At 45.6% G+C, this 15502-nt stretch overlaps 1 protein-coding gene across 1 annotated transcript in view; it reads left to right on the forward strand.

Annotated features, from left to right (window-relative positions):
• Positions 1–595: 595 nt before the first annotated feature.
• Positions 596–15502, forward strand: part of LOC144772437 (cell surface glycoprotein CD200 receptor 1-A-like) — a 369215-nt gene continuing 354308 nt past the window's right edge. The window contains exon 1 of the mRNA XM_078656756.1: positions 596–838. Within this exon, the coding sequence (XP_078512882.1) occupies positions 769–838 (70 nt within the window). The 5' untranslated portion in view covers positions 596–768. The remainder of the gene's footprint in view (positions 839–15502) is intronic.

Raw genomic sequence — 15502 nt, forward strand, 5'->3', positions numbered from 1 at the left:
CTTTCCTGGAGAGGCGTACCTTTTTGTTGCATTCCCAGGTTCACCAGGTTTGGTAAATCTGGAAATGTGTCAAAAAACATGACAGCTGCATAGGAACACCCATGCAAAACAAAGCCCATGGAATGATGCCACGCTTTATGTGGCTTCAAAAATCTGACTTAAGGTTTGCGGCGCTCTTGCACCCACTGCGTGGTGCAAGAGTGACGCAAACCGGGTCATAAATATGGCTCTAGGTCTGCAACAATTGCTAAAGTTGTCCTTAGAGCGACCTAAAAAGAGCTCCAGGCAGCCTTAGTTGACGGGCTTAGGCGCAAAACGTTCATTATGCAGGCCCAGGTATTACATGGGGAAAACGCGGCCATGTGTTCATTACACCAAATATAAAATCAAATATGTTTCAGGTGTGTCCTTTAAGTTTTCTATTGAGTATCTTCCTAGATCCGTGATGGGCTCGAGCTCACGGAACCTTGGAGGCTGTTCATCTATCCTGACACTTGGAACCAGCTTAGGGTGGTGAAGTGAGAGACACATCCAATGCATTACTTCCTGTGCGCGCGACTCGTGCCGACGCACAGGAAGTAATGCAGCCACAAGCCAAAACCTTTACTCTACGAAACTGTGCAGTTGTGAGGGTCTGACGAGGAGTGCACTCGTGGTGCCCTGGACAGAAGCCACATTATCTTTTATTGGTCACAGAAATGCAGACCACAGAAAGTTGAGCCGCGATGGACCTCGTTTAATGGGCAAAGGTTGAACAGAAAAGCTGACATGAATTTGTTTACGAAGACCTGCTGTTTCTTCACAGTTCTCGCTTTCGCTTCTGTACTTTCAGAGACCGGTAAGACTTCTGGAGACCTGATCTTACACTTTTAGATTTTGGGAGGGTAGCATGAAAATGGAATACAAAATCCGAAGTGAACTTAGAAGAAATGTCATAGTTACGAGTAGATAGATATATTTTTAAAGAAAATGTTTTCTCCTTTTCAAGTGCCTGCGAAAATGTTTTTTTTTCTTTGTTTGTTTAAATCCCTTCCGAAACTCTATGCATTCTCGAAAGTGTATCCCAGCCTTGATGATGACTGTATATATCATGTCATGTGGTATTTGTATAGTGTGAACCTAGTCAAAAGACAGCAGAGCTCTGTACAGGGTCAAAGGCAAAGATACAGTCATAAGGAGACAGACTGTAATGATCTCATTTATTTTCTAGAACCCCATAACTTACAATTTTTAAGCCTTTCAATGTTTCTTCCATTAAGTTTCTTCCATTACATTTCTTTCATAAGTCTTTCTAACATCAGCCGCAAGCCTACTTGCAAACTGAATCTAGGCAATTTTCCACAAATTGAATGACACTAAAAAGGTGCTGTCCCAGGAATGCGCCACCGTTGTGCAGGGATGGGAGCTCATCAGTCGCCATGCCACTTACTGTTGCCTAAAGCAGTACCATGCGCCCCTCCTTTCCCTGCTGCCAGAAGTCGCAGAGCTGGAATATCAACAGTGGTCAAAGATGGTGCGTTACCGAGTGGTAGTTCAGTGGTCATATCATGAAGAGCTGTGCTGGCTCAGTCCAGAGCTGAGTGACTTTTTTTGTGGGTTTGAGTGATCTAAAGTGAATACATATAGCTCAGAATTTCTCAGAGTGAATGCATGAAATGCTGACCGTACAAGCCAGAATGGCAAGCATTTGCCTCCAGTGTCGGAATTGGGCAAACAAATTGGCCCAGGCATCAAAATAAAAGAGGCCCTCATTAGCGAATCTGTGGGTTAAAAATTGGCCTACGTTCGCCAAATCAGGCCAGTTTCGAACATGGAAAAACTTGTTTCATAGTGAGGGAGACTGCATGAATTTGTGCTTGCATCAGGCAATTTTCCTGGCAAGATCAGAGAAATAAACAGTAAAAACCAGCACACCCGTCCATTTAAAGACCAACAAACAGCCAAAGAAATGATCCACACACTGGCCTCTCAGACTAAATCTTCTGGCACTGCTAAGTTGTCGTACAGGCCAGTGTATTGTATTGTAATTGCATTTATATAGCGCTTACTACCCCTGACGAAGCGTCAAATTGTTTTTTGGGCGAAAAGCACTCTACTCCTGAACCCATAAAGGATTATTGGTGAATTAGTATAGTGAAATATGAAAGTGATTGAGTGGTAGATGTGTTAGTCAGTTATTTGGATTGAGAAGGAATGTGGAGGAATAGAAGAGGGAAAAAGGTTTGCATTACATAGCTCTTGCTACACTTGATGGTGTGTTGAAGCGCTTTTTTCGGTGAGTAACATGCTACTTCAGTATCCTTAGAGAATCAGTGGTAAATTAGTATAGTGAAATATAACAATAATTTGAGTGGTGATTATGTTAGTCAGTTATTTAGATCGAGAACGATAGTAGAGCGATAGGCAAAGGAAAAAGGTTTACATTTATATATAGCGCTTTCTACCCCTGATGGGGTGTTGAAGTGCTTTTTTGGAGAGTAGTACGCTCCTCTGGAATCCATAAAGTATTAGTGGTGAATTAGTATTGTGAAATATGAAAGTAATTTCAGTGATGGATATGTTATTCAGTTATTTGGATTGAGAAGGATAGCGAAGGGGTAGAATAGGGAAAAAGGTTTGCATTTAAATACTACCCCTGATGAGGTGTTGAAGTGCTTTTTCGGCAAGTAGCACGCTACTCTGGAATTCATAAAGGGTTAGTGCTGAATTAGTGTAGTGAAATATGAAATTAATTATTTGAGTGGTAGACATGTTAGTCTATTATTTGGATTGAAAAGTATAGTAGAGGGATAGAAGAGGAAAGGATTTAGAAAGATATATATTTGTTTTTCTTTGTTCTTTTTTGGAGCTCATCGCAGTAGGAGGAGGCTACGGATGAGGAAAAGGGAGGTGGAGGGGGAAGAATCCAAGGGAAGGGTTTAGAAGGACTTGTTTTGGGGGATTGGAATAATAAAAAGACGTATGAGATGATGCAAGGAGGGGTAGAGTAGGGAAGAGTCTAGAAAGGGTTATTTTGGGGATCATAGTAGTTGTATGGGGTTTGGGATGAATTAGCGAGACGAGGTAGAGGATATATTGATAGAGGTATAGGGTAATGCATTGGAAAGAGTAGTAGAAAGGTTTGATTTGAGTCAGAGAGTTGAGGTAGAGGATATATTGAGAGTGGTATAGGGTGAAAAATAGGGTGGCGCATTGGATATGCTGAATTAGAAGAAAAGTAATAAATATTTCGATCTATCAGTACATGATAGGTATATAGATGCAAAAAGGAAGGTCGTATATGTAGATTAAAGATGTATTAATTAAACTCCGGCCTTCAAGTGTTGTTCTACTTTAAATTAATTGTATTTATTAAAAAAAATGTTTTCTTTAAATCGATAGTGAAGCAATTGTAGATAAATAGTTATGATAAAAGAGTTACTTATTTATGCAGTCACATGTTGAAAACATAGAATAATGTAACTCATTAATATGTACATTTGTTAAGCAGAACTACTGAATATCTACATAGTTTCTTTTTTTAAACAATTATTCTACATGTTTATACAAAGCAATACACATATATAGGTACATATCTATAGTACAAATAAATGCTTATATACACAGAGAGGTGCTGTATATATTTCTGTTTGCATGTGGTGGTTATGTGGGGAAGAGCCAATTCTTGAGTAGTTTTCAGAAGATAAGTGGTTATCCGTGGATCCTATGTTGGGGTAAAGAGTTCCATAGTTTGGCTGCTTGAAAAGAGAATGATGTGCCACCCATGTTTTTTTCCTTATATTTTGGGATTTTGAGGCGAGGTGCCACTCCAGAGCAGAGGTTCCTTTGTTGAATGTGTTAGGTGATTTTATTCCTGATGAAGAGTGGTCCTGTTCCATGTATCACTTTGTGGGTGACACAAAGCAGCTTTACCATGGATCTTCTGGTAACCGGTAACCAATGCAGGGCTTTTCAAGTCAGGGTAGATGTGGTCTTGCGGTTTTATATGTAAGCGTAATCTGGCAGCCAAGTTCTGAATCCGTTGTAGTCTTTTCATGGTCATTAAAGGTAATCTGTGGTAGAGGCTATTGACGTAATTGAGTTTGGACTGAAGGGAGTGGTAACCTGGACTTTGTCTGGAAATTCCAAATGGGGAAAGATTTGTCGCATAGTTTTTATTGTAACAAAGCTTGATCTTGCTAGTTTGTCCACTTGGGCAATCATCGATAGCTTTGAGCCCATGATCATTCCGAGGTTTCTTACTTCCTTCGATACTGTAGACGTGTTCCCAGATCATTAGGTCACACACCTAGCGGGTCATAATGTTTCCTATCGCCACACATGAGTATTTCAGTTTTGGAAGCATTCAATTTGAGATGGCTCCACAATATCCATTCATCCACTGCTCTGAGATAACTGAAAACTGGTGAATTTCAATTGTCTTTGAGGCATTCCAGTTAAAGGAGTATTTGCTTGTCATCTGCATAGTTATAGCACGTGAGGTGAAATTGATTGATCAATGCCGGAAAAAACTTCATGTAGATGTTGTAAAGCATGGGTGAGATAATAGAGCCTTGAGGGACCCCTGCTTTCATGAAGTGCAATTTGGATGAGAAAGGTGGGGTATGGATGACATTAGTTCTGTATCGAAGGTAGGATACGATCCAGTCTAGAGCAGTCCCCTTTATGCAACCTTCGTACAGTCTTTGTATCAGAGTATCCTAGTTAACTGTGTCAGAGGCAGCCAAGAGGTCCAAGAGCGCATCAACCCCATTGCAGTCAACTGTGTTCTTCAGGTCATCCCAGATGGCAAGGAGGGCAGATTCTGTGCCTCTTCCTGGACGGAAACCCGTTTGGAAGTCTGAAAGTATGGCCTTCTTTTCAATGAATTGTGACATCTTGGAGAATGCTGCTCTTTCTATCAGTTTGCCCAGGAAAGGTCCATTTGTAATTGGTCTGTAGTTGTCTGGGATCAGCGGGTCCAAGTTTGTTTTCCTACAGTAATGGGCGTATGCATGACTTTTTGAGTTCTACTGGAAATATTCAGGTAGTTAAGGAGTGGTTGATGATCCTCCCTCCTGGAGTGGCAGCTGAGGTTCTATCAGAGTGTCATGGTCAACCGTGACACAAGAAAACAGGTAAAAATGACGCAATCATGAGTAGGGAAAACCGCTTTTTAAATTTCAGGAAAGAGACAGTACTAGTCTGCTTTCTTACCACTTCCTGGTCCTTGGTTCACTGCAGTCTGAGGGCACAGGGAAACTGCAGCCCACGAAATGGAGGTGGATGCTTTGGCGTTCGCCCACCAAACGCTTAAGGGGCCTGGGCAGGTGTGAGAGGAGATTTGCCTGGGAGCCAATATGGAAGCTTAGGCTGCTGCCAAGGGGAGCTAGAAAGCTGCTGCTCAATTCCGAATCTCCTAGGAAAGGCTCAATCGACACTTTGGATCACAGTGACCACAGCACCTATTTAGGATCTCCATGCCAGTCTGCCATTTTGTCCTGAGCAGGGGAAAAAAACTATAGCCACAGCGCGCATGGAGAAAACTCCTTGTGCGTCTGACCATTAGTTTTTGGTCTCGCCTAAGCAGCGCATGCGCTGTCTCCTCGAGACACGCCGCATCCAGAATATGAGCCACAAAGCTCTGCTCACCGTCCCCCCACCTCCCTAATTGGCTCCTGTCTGTGCCCTTCGGAAACAGTCAACTGGCCCAACAGTCCCTCCCCAGCACCACCCCCTCCCTCTCCACTCCCGCAACCCACCATGAGGACACCCCCTGCCACATGTGCAGCCACGCAGAACTCTTCAACCACAGCCTCGGAGCACCACTCTCCCAAATGGGATATTGATACTGCCCCTGTATTCCCTCTGCCACCCAGCAGGCTGGCAACAGCTCTGAGTAATACTGAGGAAACATATTCCCTGCAGCCTGATATCCATTTAATGTGGGAATGGGACCTGGCAAAAGTCAAAACTACAAGAGCTTCGCACTTCTTTGCAAACTGTGAAATTCCGTGATTATGTCTGCCTTCACATGTACAGTGATTTCCTTCGCCTACCCTTAAATTGAACCTGTCTGCACATTATTGGGATCATTGACACCTAGGCATGAATTGGAGCCGCAAAATCATCGTGGAGTGTAAAACGTTTGTGTTACAGGCCCGGCGTTAGAGTGATTTACACACACTTTAGAGATTGGATTACATTGTGCAAACATTATTTGTGCACCCTTTATACACACACAGTGTTAACTGTATCATCCTGGGTTTGTATTGATGCTTATGACGAGTTACGACCTGGTCATAATTAATAACTTGTCGTGCAAATATGAGCATGGTTGCATTTTAAGCTCTTGTGATGATTGGATCAGTGTGAAAAAGATGGCTTGCAAGCCCAATTTCTACTCAATGTTACATTTGTGGCTCTCACCAAGGCCAAAAATATCTGTTCATCTATTGTGCAGTGATACACAGTTTTTCCAAAGTAATTTACATAAATATTTGAATTTAGTGCTTCATTAAACAATTTGGTCATGTCCAAGAGTGGTAAATATATGTTTCTACAGCACCCCATGTAATGGTACCCAGATTACTGAGCTCGGAAACCTGAAAAGAGTAGCTAGGCTTTATTACTGTTCGAAATACTGAATAAATACTTTACAGTTTGCCTCCAAGTTAACCTGGCTGCTTTTGTGCCAAGCTACAGGAGGTTTAACACAGGTTAATTTGCGGTTTGCTTGTGGTGCACCTTCACATAGATTGTGGTTGTGGTTTGAGTAGGGTTTCACCCCCATCAATCAGCATTTCAATTTCCTAAAGAATTTCTCCAGTGACCTAGCACAGGTCCTTTGTTAAGCATAGCTTCAAGCTTTCTGGGGCATTATGGCAGATATGGCTCTCATTATTCTCAGTGAAATTCAATTGAGTTCAGAGAACGAGAGGAGCGCCCTGGTGCCATGCAGTCATTGTGTTTGAACATGTAATCAATAATAGTTACAGTTACAATATTGTTCAAGCAATACTGGCAATTACATTAATAGTGCATCTCATGGTTATTAGCAATATTCATATATCAATATTCCATAGATTTTCAGGGTCTAGGGACAGGTGTGTCTTTCTCAAGTAATTTTTTGTGAAATTCCACCCACGAAATGAAAGGCGAAACCGGGCGGCGTCACGCAAAATGTTGGAAGCCCCTAAAATGCACCTCCCATATGGCCAGGCATTACACAAAGGGCACTGCATGTGTGTGCAGAGCATACGACCTGCTATACGCAAGATGGCCGCGAGGAGGGTGTAAGAGGGACGAGCTCCGGGATAAGGGATCACTGTTGGTGCAAATCCCGACCGGAGCGACCCCATTACAACACCCCCCCACGCCGGTACACTGAAGCCGACTCCCCCCGGGACACGGAGAAAAAAAACAGAAGACGGGGCAACCTGACCAGACACGCCAAGGAGGATCGGCGCGACCGTCGCGAGAGTCCCCTCGACCTCCAGGTCGGGACATGCCCCAGAGCGCTGCCCTGCACCCCAGCAAGCAGCAAATTCCCCCCCTCCCCCCCGCTCGTACCTGCAGTGGGGCAACGACGAGGTGGCAGCCAGAGACGGCCAGCGACGGCTTCATCGGGACACCAGGGAGCAGCCCAGAACCGCTAGACACAGCGCCTAAAGCAAGGCAAACTTAGCGAAGCCCCAGCAACACCGAGGCACCGCAGCTGGGCATAGGCGAGAGGCGGCAGACCTCACGCTCCAAGACGGACCTCGCACCGGTCCCGACCATCACCACCGGCTGGGCTGCCTGGCCCCAAAATGGCCGACTGCCAATAACAACTACCCCTTAAAAAAGGGCACAGGTTAGCCTAATCAAGAAATAAGCCCCACGCTCCACGCTGCCTCCGCTAACGATCCCTAAGGGCACTTCACAGGGGCGCCTCCCCATGCCCCCAACGCTAATACTCATCACTCGCCCTCATACAGGGTTGCCTGACCTTAAGATGGCCGCCATCCGGGACATCTCTATACCTACAAAAGGGTCCTGATTCTCCAGTTTTAACACTGCTCCTGACTAAACCTCAATATTTGAGCAGGGTTCAGGATCCTGCTCTACCCAAGCCAGCTCAAAGTCTTTAACTTCTGGGAAGATAAGCCCACTCAAGGCAGCAATTTGACCAGGGAACCCGGGCTGACTAAGACTCCATCATCAGCGTATCCATCTCTCCCAACCTAAGAACCTCAGAGGCACCAAGTGACAGTGCCTCCCCCAGTACCCGCAGTAGACCAGCACCTACAAGACTCAACGGGCCTCTTCCTCCAGGGACCTGTCCCCTACCTTACCCTACAACACGCCCGTCTTCCTATGACTCAGCTCGCCCCAGGGCATGCTGTCCACCGCTCTCTGACTCCTAACACCCCCAGGACCCGGCGCTAACCCCCTACTCCACCGGCCAGCCCTCCCCTGCCCCCCTCGCCTACTCCAACCACATCCCGCGCAACCATCCACGCGACACTATTCCCCCTGCGCATCCCCGCTACCTCTACCACGCTTCTACCTCTAAACCGATCCTACCCATCTCCTACCCCGGAGGTTTTGCCTCCCCCTCAGCCCAGCTAAGATGCCACCGACTGCACAACCAGACACACATCTCTGCCCTTCCTCTACTCACCTCTCTCCCCAAGGGCAGAACACCTTCGCTATAACGTTCCCACGCAACCTCGCCTTCAAAGCAAAAAAACGCTTCAAAAAGAATATAATTAGACTTTACCCCGAAACGCTAGTTGTTGACACTTACCACTGCACTACCAGAGGACAGAGGAAAATGGACCTCATTTTCCACACCAACAGACCTGACGTCTGGGCAACCACCTTCTACTCATCCCTCCCCGTCTCCAAAACGACCTTCACCAAACGTAATCGCAAACTAACCATCGCCCCTCTGATCCAACAATCTCTGACCGGAGACATCTCCATCACCATCTATGAGAATGGCACCATTCTAATTCAGGCGAAAGACGAAAACCTAGAGTTTTTCGACTCTCTCTTCCCCACCCTCAAGATGGCCACTATCCATTACCCCCACAAAAGCACCCCCTCCCCACCTACTAGCTCCGCACTAACTCCCGGTCCACAGAGCATGCTCCCGCCACCCCGACAGCCCCTCACTACGTCACTTAGTCTCGCCACCAATCAGATGTCACCATCAGCCCCAGCTCCCCCTATTTCCCAACCTCCGGCCTTCACCCCACACTCCCATCCTCTCACTATCCAGCCATCCTCTCATCCCCAAAGGACACCCAAACCCCCGCTCCCCAGCTCCCAAAACACCACTAGCTACCTATCCGCCACCCTTAGAGATCCACCCCAGCCTCCACAACGCCCCTTGCTCTCCCACTATGCCAATCCTGCATCCTCTCACTCCCCAGCTCCCCCTTCCCCCCTTCCCCCGTCCTCCCCCCAGCACTCCCTAACTTCAAGTACTCAGCCCCCCACTCATCCCCAAAGAAACCACACCCCCCCTCACCCCAGTTCCCAAACCACAACCAGCACTCAGCCCCTTCCCCGCAGAGATCCTCCCCCCTACAGAGATCCCCCCTCCTATCCCCCTCACCCGAGATGGCGCATCGCCTGAACCTTATTGAGGCGCAGATCGCGACCCTGATCCTAGGCCTGAAAGAAATCCTATCTGCCTTAGGGAATCTCCAGATGCCCTCTCCTCCATCCCCTCCACCCCACATCCCTCCTCCCCTCCCCAGGAATGACTATCCCAACACCATCCAGGTCCACCCTCACCCAGATCACCTGCACCCTCGCACTAAGGACCTGTCGGAACCTCGAATTATCATTCCCAGAAGAACTACCGACTCCCTCTCTCCCCAGGAAGTGAGCGCACTCGTTGCCTCGTACGAACTCCCCCCGAACCAGTCAGCCCAGGCTCCACACACGAACTCGACTCTCTCCTCTTCGATACAAGTCATCACCGGTGTAGGTAGAAACCCCCCCCCCAGCAGAGCCACGAGACCTCCACCGTTTCTTTCCTCCATACCCAGAGCCAAACCCGACAAGATTAAAGCGAAAGAAATACCCCCCATGAACTGTATGCTTATCAACAGCCGGTCCGCAGTCAAACATGCAACGGAAATAGCCGAAGCCATCCTCTCCCATGACCTGGATGTAGCCTTCATCACGGAAACATGGCTAAACACCGCATCTCTCCCCATTCTGGACATGCTGGTCCCGCCCGGATTCTCAATCATCCGTAAAGACAGACCCATACACAAAGGTGGGGGCATAGCAATTATCCACAAAAATGACCTCTCCATCTCCGAAGCTCCCTCCGGCCTGTACAGTTCCTTTGAATGCCTGTCGATCAACATCAAATCTCAATGTCAGAGCTCACGTCAATGCCATCTCCTATACCATCCCCCAGGCAACTCCAACGAATTTAGAACTCAACTGTCAGATCTCATCACCCAATCAACTCTTAACAGCGACGACAATCTAATTCTAGGCGATCTCAACCTCAGATGGAACGAACCCACTAACCCGCTGATTCAATCTCTCAACTCCCTTCTGCAGGCCAATGATCTGATCCAACACTGCTCAGAAGAAACGCATTACAGAGGAGCGACCCTGGATGCCATCATTGCGAACAAAAATGCAATCTCGATCGATCACATCATACCGGTTGACTGGTCAGACCACCACATCATTCTCTTTCATATTACTCAGCCAGCCCTATCCCTCCCACCCACCCAAGCCCCCCCTAAGTGGGTCAGGAACACTTCTAGAATCCCCCGAGACAAGCTAGAAGAAGGTCTCAGCTCACTCCTCCCGAACACGAAGGAGTCCCTCTCAACCTCAGATCTCACCTCACTCTACCATTCCAACCTTGAGCTCGCCCTGGATCAGCTCGCACCTCTGAAACTAAAAAAACCCAGAAGCATCCCCTCCAGGTCTTGATTCTCGACTGACATTAATGAGGAAAGAAGACATCTAAGATACTTGGAAAGAACATGGAGGACCAACCCTACCACCCTCCATCGGGACCACCTCAAGACAGCTCGCAAAAATTATTATACCCACATCAAAAGCAAAAAATCATCCTTCTTCTGCTCAGCCCTTGACAACGCCAAAAACCGCTCCAAAGAACTCTTTACCATCATCAGGAATCAAACTTCCATCCCTAAGGCATCCAACATAGTAGCATCGAAGACCCTGTGCGAAAACTTTGCTAGTTTCTTCAATGAAAAAATCGCCAAAATTGATCGCTCATTCAGCACGAATCCTTCACCCAACCTCAACACCCTTGTAATCCCATCTATCCGTTGGTCTTCCTTCCAGCCGATTAAGGAAGAATTGATAAGCAATCTTATCGCTGCCGCTAAACCATCATCTCATTCCCTCGATCAACTGCCCTCGAGACTGACAAAGGATATGAAACTCACTCTAGCCCCAATCTGGGCCAAGATCATCAACAGCTCCTTGAAAGAGGGCTTCATCCCCGACTGCCTCAAACTAGGACAAGTCACTCCTCTTCTAAAAAAACCTGGCCTTGATCTCACTGACCTGAACAACTTCCGCCCGGTCTCAAACCTTCCGTTCCTAGCCAAAATTCTGGAAAGATGCGTGCTTGCACAATTAACCCAACATCTGGAGATTTCCAATCTATTGGACCCGCACCAATCAGGGTTCAGGAAGGGCTGCAGCACCGAAACCGCAATCCTAAATGTCCTAGATGATCTGCACATGTCACTCGACTCCAACCAATGCAGCCTTCTTATCCTCCTTGACCTCTCGGCTGCATTCAACACCGTGGATCATTCCCTCTTACTTAATGCCCTCCGAGAGAGAGCGGGCATCGAAAAGACAGTCTTAAAATGGTTCTCCTCTTTTCTGAACAACCGCACCCAAAAAATAAAGATCAACAGCTTCGAATCTGACCCCCTCCCCGTCAGCAGAGGAGTCCCCCAAGGGTCAGTACTCTCTCCACAACTCTTCAACATCTACATGGAACCCCTCACTTCACTCCTAAGGAACTCCAACATCCCATTCCACCTCTACGCAGATGACACCCAACTATATTTGAAAACCACCTCGATAGCAGACATTCACAGACTAAATGCGACACTCATGAAGGTCCAACAGTGGCTCACAGCCAACCACCTCAAACTGAATGAAGAAAAAACAGAAGTTCTCCTAATATCGAACAAAGATGAAAACCCACAAATAGTGGAATGGCTCAAAGCCTTAAATGCTCTCAATGTCTCTCTGACACCAACAAACTCCGCAAAATCCTTAGGAATCACCCTCGACTCCAAACTGGACATGAACAAACACATCTCTAATACCGCCAAAAGCGCATTCCTGAACCTGAAACTTCTACACAAGATCAAACCCTTCCTCCCCCCCAAAGACCTGAAACAGGCCACCCAGGCACTTGTGCTTTCCAGAATAGACTATGGCATCGCAGTGCTGACGGGAACGGCCAAGACGCACCTGGAACCACTCACCTCCACCCTCAACGCAGCAGCAAGAATGGTCACAGGAACAAAGAAATTTGACCACATCTCCCCAGCACTCAAAGAACTGAAATGGCTCCCGATTGTCCAAAGAGCCAACTTCCGCACAGCCTGCCTCACTCATAAAGCCCTACATACAGGCAAACCGGAATACCTGGCTTCTAAACTCAAAAGGGCGGGTCAGTCCAGGAACCTCAGAAGCTCCAGCACACTTTTACTCATCCCTCTGAAATCACAGAAGCGAAAAACATCTAATAAATCCTTTGCGGGGAATGCCCCCAGAATCTGGAACTCCATCCCCCCTCATATCAGAATGACTGCCTCCTTCCCGCAATTCAAATCGCTACTCAAAGCCTTCTTCCTTGAACACTCTGGTGCCTAAGATGACCCTCATACGGGACAATGGTAGTCAGCTTTCTAGCGGAACCTTGAACAATTTGATTCTCGCCAGATCACCATCCCTTACTCCGCTCAAGTTACTGTTGCACGGACTCTATTTCCTGCTTGTTGTTGTTCTATGTATATTTGCTGTGAAGCGCTCTGATACCTCTGGGTCCAGCTAGCGCTATACAAAACTTCAATAAATAAATACTCTACTCAGTTCAGTTCAAAATCTTTCTTTGGCTATTAACAGCCATTACAATACATTTAAGACATTTAGCACATTTAAAATGGCAATTAATTAAAATAGTTCAATTCAAATGTATAGCAGGATGCTTTTTCTTGCGTTAATCGGTTTCAGGATAAACAGAGCAACATTATAGCATGTTAGTGGGTCCTTTAGAGTAACCAGAAACATCATTGCAATTTTGTGGGACCTAATAATGTGAACAGCAAACAGAGGCTAAAATTACAGAACAAATTACAAAATAATAGAAAGTGTAATGTGCTTTGTTTGCTCTTACTGTCACACAGACATTGTTTTGAATCTGTGGGATCTGATTTCATTTTAGGGAATGCAACAAATAATGTGCAATGTCACATCTCAATCTCAGTAAAACAAAGCGGAGATGTGCTTAAGTCAAGGGTGATAACTGTTAGCTCCCTCTTCCCTGTTAGCTCCCTCTTCTAACATAAAAGACTTATATAAGACAACGGTCGGTTTATTTAACTCCGATTTTGCTCTGAGATTCTGTCGTTGTAACAGGAAAGAGTCTTTACTCTCTTTCTTTGAGGTGGACAATATTTTTACAGGATCCGACCATACAGATACATTATACAATACGCTACTCATATTTAGATGCCCTTTGCCAGTTGGACAAGCAGTATTTCACCTTATTATCACCTTCAGAATATTGTGCTACAAAATTATTGTGGACAAAATATTGACAGGGTGATTATATACAGGTAACTATTGGTTTACATGACTTATCGTCACATATATGTACCTTGATAATGTATATTTCTACCAGGCACGTAGATGTGAAATTAAGAAAAGCAAATCCATACTTACCTATATGTACTTACCTTATAAATAATTTGGTCCTTGATATTTTGGCCATGGAATTTTAGTAGTGCAATGTTTCTATGGTCAATAGTTCAACATACAACTGGAAGAGCACATTTTACACTGTTCTTTATTGGTTGTTTGTGCTCAAAATGAACACTTCTATAAAGTGGTTTTGCAACTCAGGCACCATAAATCAGAATAAATATTTTACATTGCTCATCCATTTGACCGGTGGTAGGTCACAGCCTACATTTTGATAACAAGCCCATGTGGATTTTGGGGATCTGAACTTCAGGTTTCCTGGAGAGGATACTCCAGCATCATGAACATCTATCACAAACGCACAAACACGCCAAACCGCCGATTCAGGCGGGAGACTACAGATTTCCAGGCTAGTCTCCCACGTCCTGATTCCTGCATGCATCCAATAACCCAGTACCTCTGCAGGCTTCAGCCGATAGAGAATTGTCTTTTGTGAGTCTGAGTATGCACTGCCAGTGACCTGCTCCGCAGGCAAGTGGACAGCATTTTTGTCACACTCTCTCTGCCTGCCATAGCACTTTCTCTGTGATCCTGACAATTAGGAAAACACGTATGTTTGCATTTCAGTTATCCGATCCTGCAACAGCACACTTGCAAGTCCCAAACATGCCAAAAGACCTGATTCAGGCCTCAATAGAAGTCAATGGAGGAAATACATTCTTCCTACTATTTTTTTAAAATCTCCCACTTCCTTTTTCTAAAATGTTGGCATGTATGAATGAACAAGCACTATTCCCTTACATAGGTAGCTTATTAATCCTGAACACTGCTGGTGCAACATGAAGGCCACTGTGTGAATCTGCCTTGTGGTACCACTACAAGAGGCCTCAAGAGAGCACCATATTGTAATGAATGCCCTAAAAGTTCTGAAAGATGGAGTGCCCACATAGTACCCTGTTATTTTCCCCAATGCTCCATAAATCCCAAAACCAGAGGTCATGCCCAGCACTTTAAATAGTTATCCATGATTCTTCTGTTCTAATGTAATAAGGAAATGTCTTGTCTATGGCACAATGTTCAGATTTCCACATTCTTGTGTGTGGCGTTTCAACATCTTATGTGGTGAGCTCGGGGAACCCCTAAATTTGTATACTTCAAAATATTACCTCATCAACTTGTCCACTAGTCGATGAATTGGAGACGGAGTTAAACCTCATGTTCAGGAAGCAATTCCTCGCCAAGATAAGCCACCCAACAGCATATCAAAATACTGTCAGTTTAGTGAGTTCCTACTCAATGATTGTGTCCTAGATCAGGAATAAAATACTAAAGATTTATTAAAAAAATACAATATGTTGCTGTAAAGAGATCTTAAATGTAAAAGCATGAAATAAATGCCATAAGGGGGATCAGAAAATGGCATTATGAACATGGGCGTCAATTTGCCGTAGTGCCAGGGCTATAGAAAGTGACATTACACACTGTCGTATGGCCGATAGGGACAGTGTCAACATCGCTAAGTTAGCATTAGCTCTGCTGCCGTGATGTTGCTTTTGCGCACGTTACTACATGA

The sequence above is a fragment of the Lissotriton helveticus genome, chromosome 8, assembly GCF_964261635.1.
Source record: "Lissotriton helveticus chromosome 8, aLisHel1.1, whole genome shotgun sequence".
NCBI classification, from domain to species: Eukaryota; Metazoa; Chordata; class Amphibia; order Caudata; family Salamandridae; genus Lissotriton; species Lissotriton helveticus.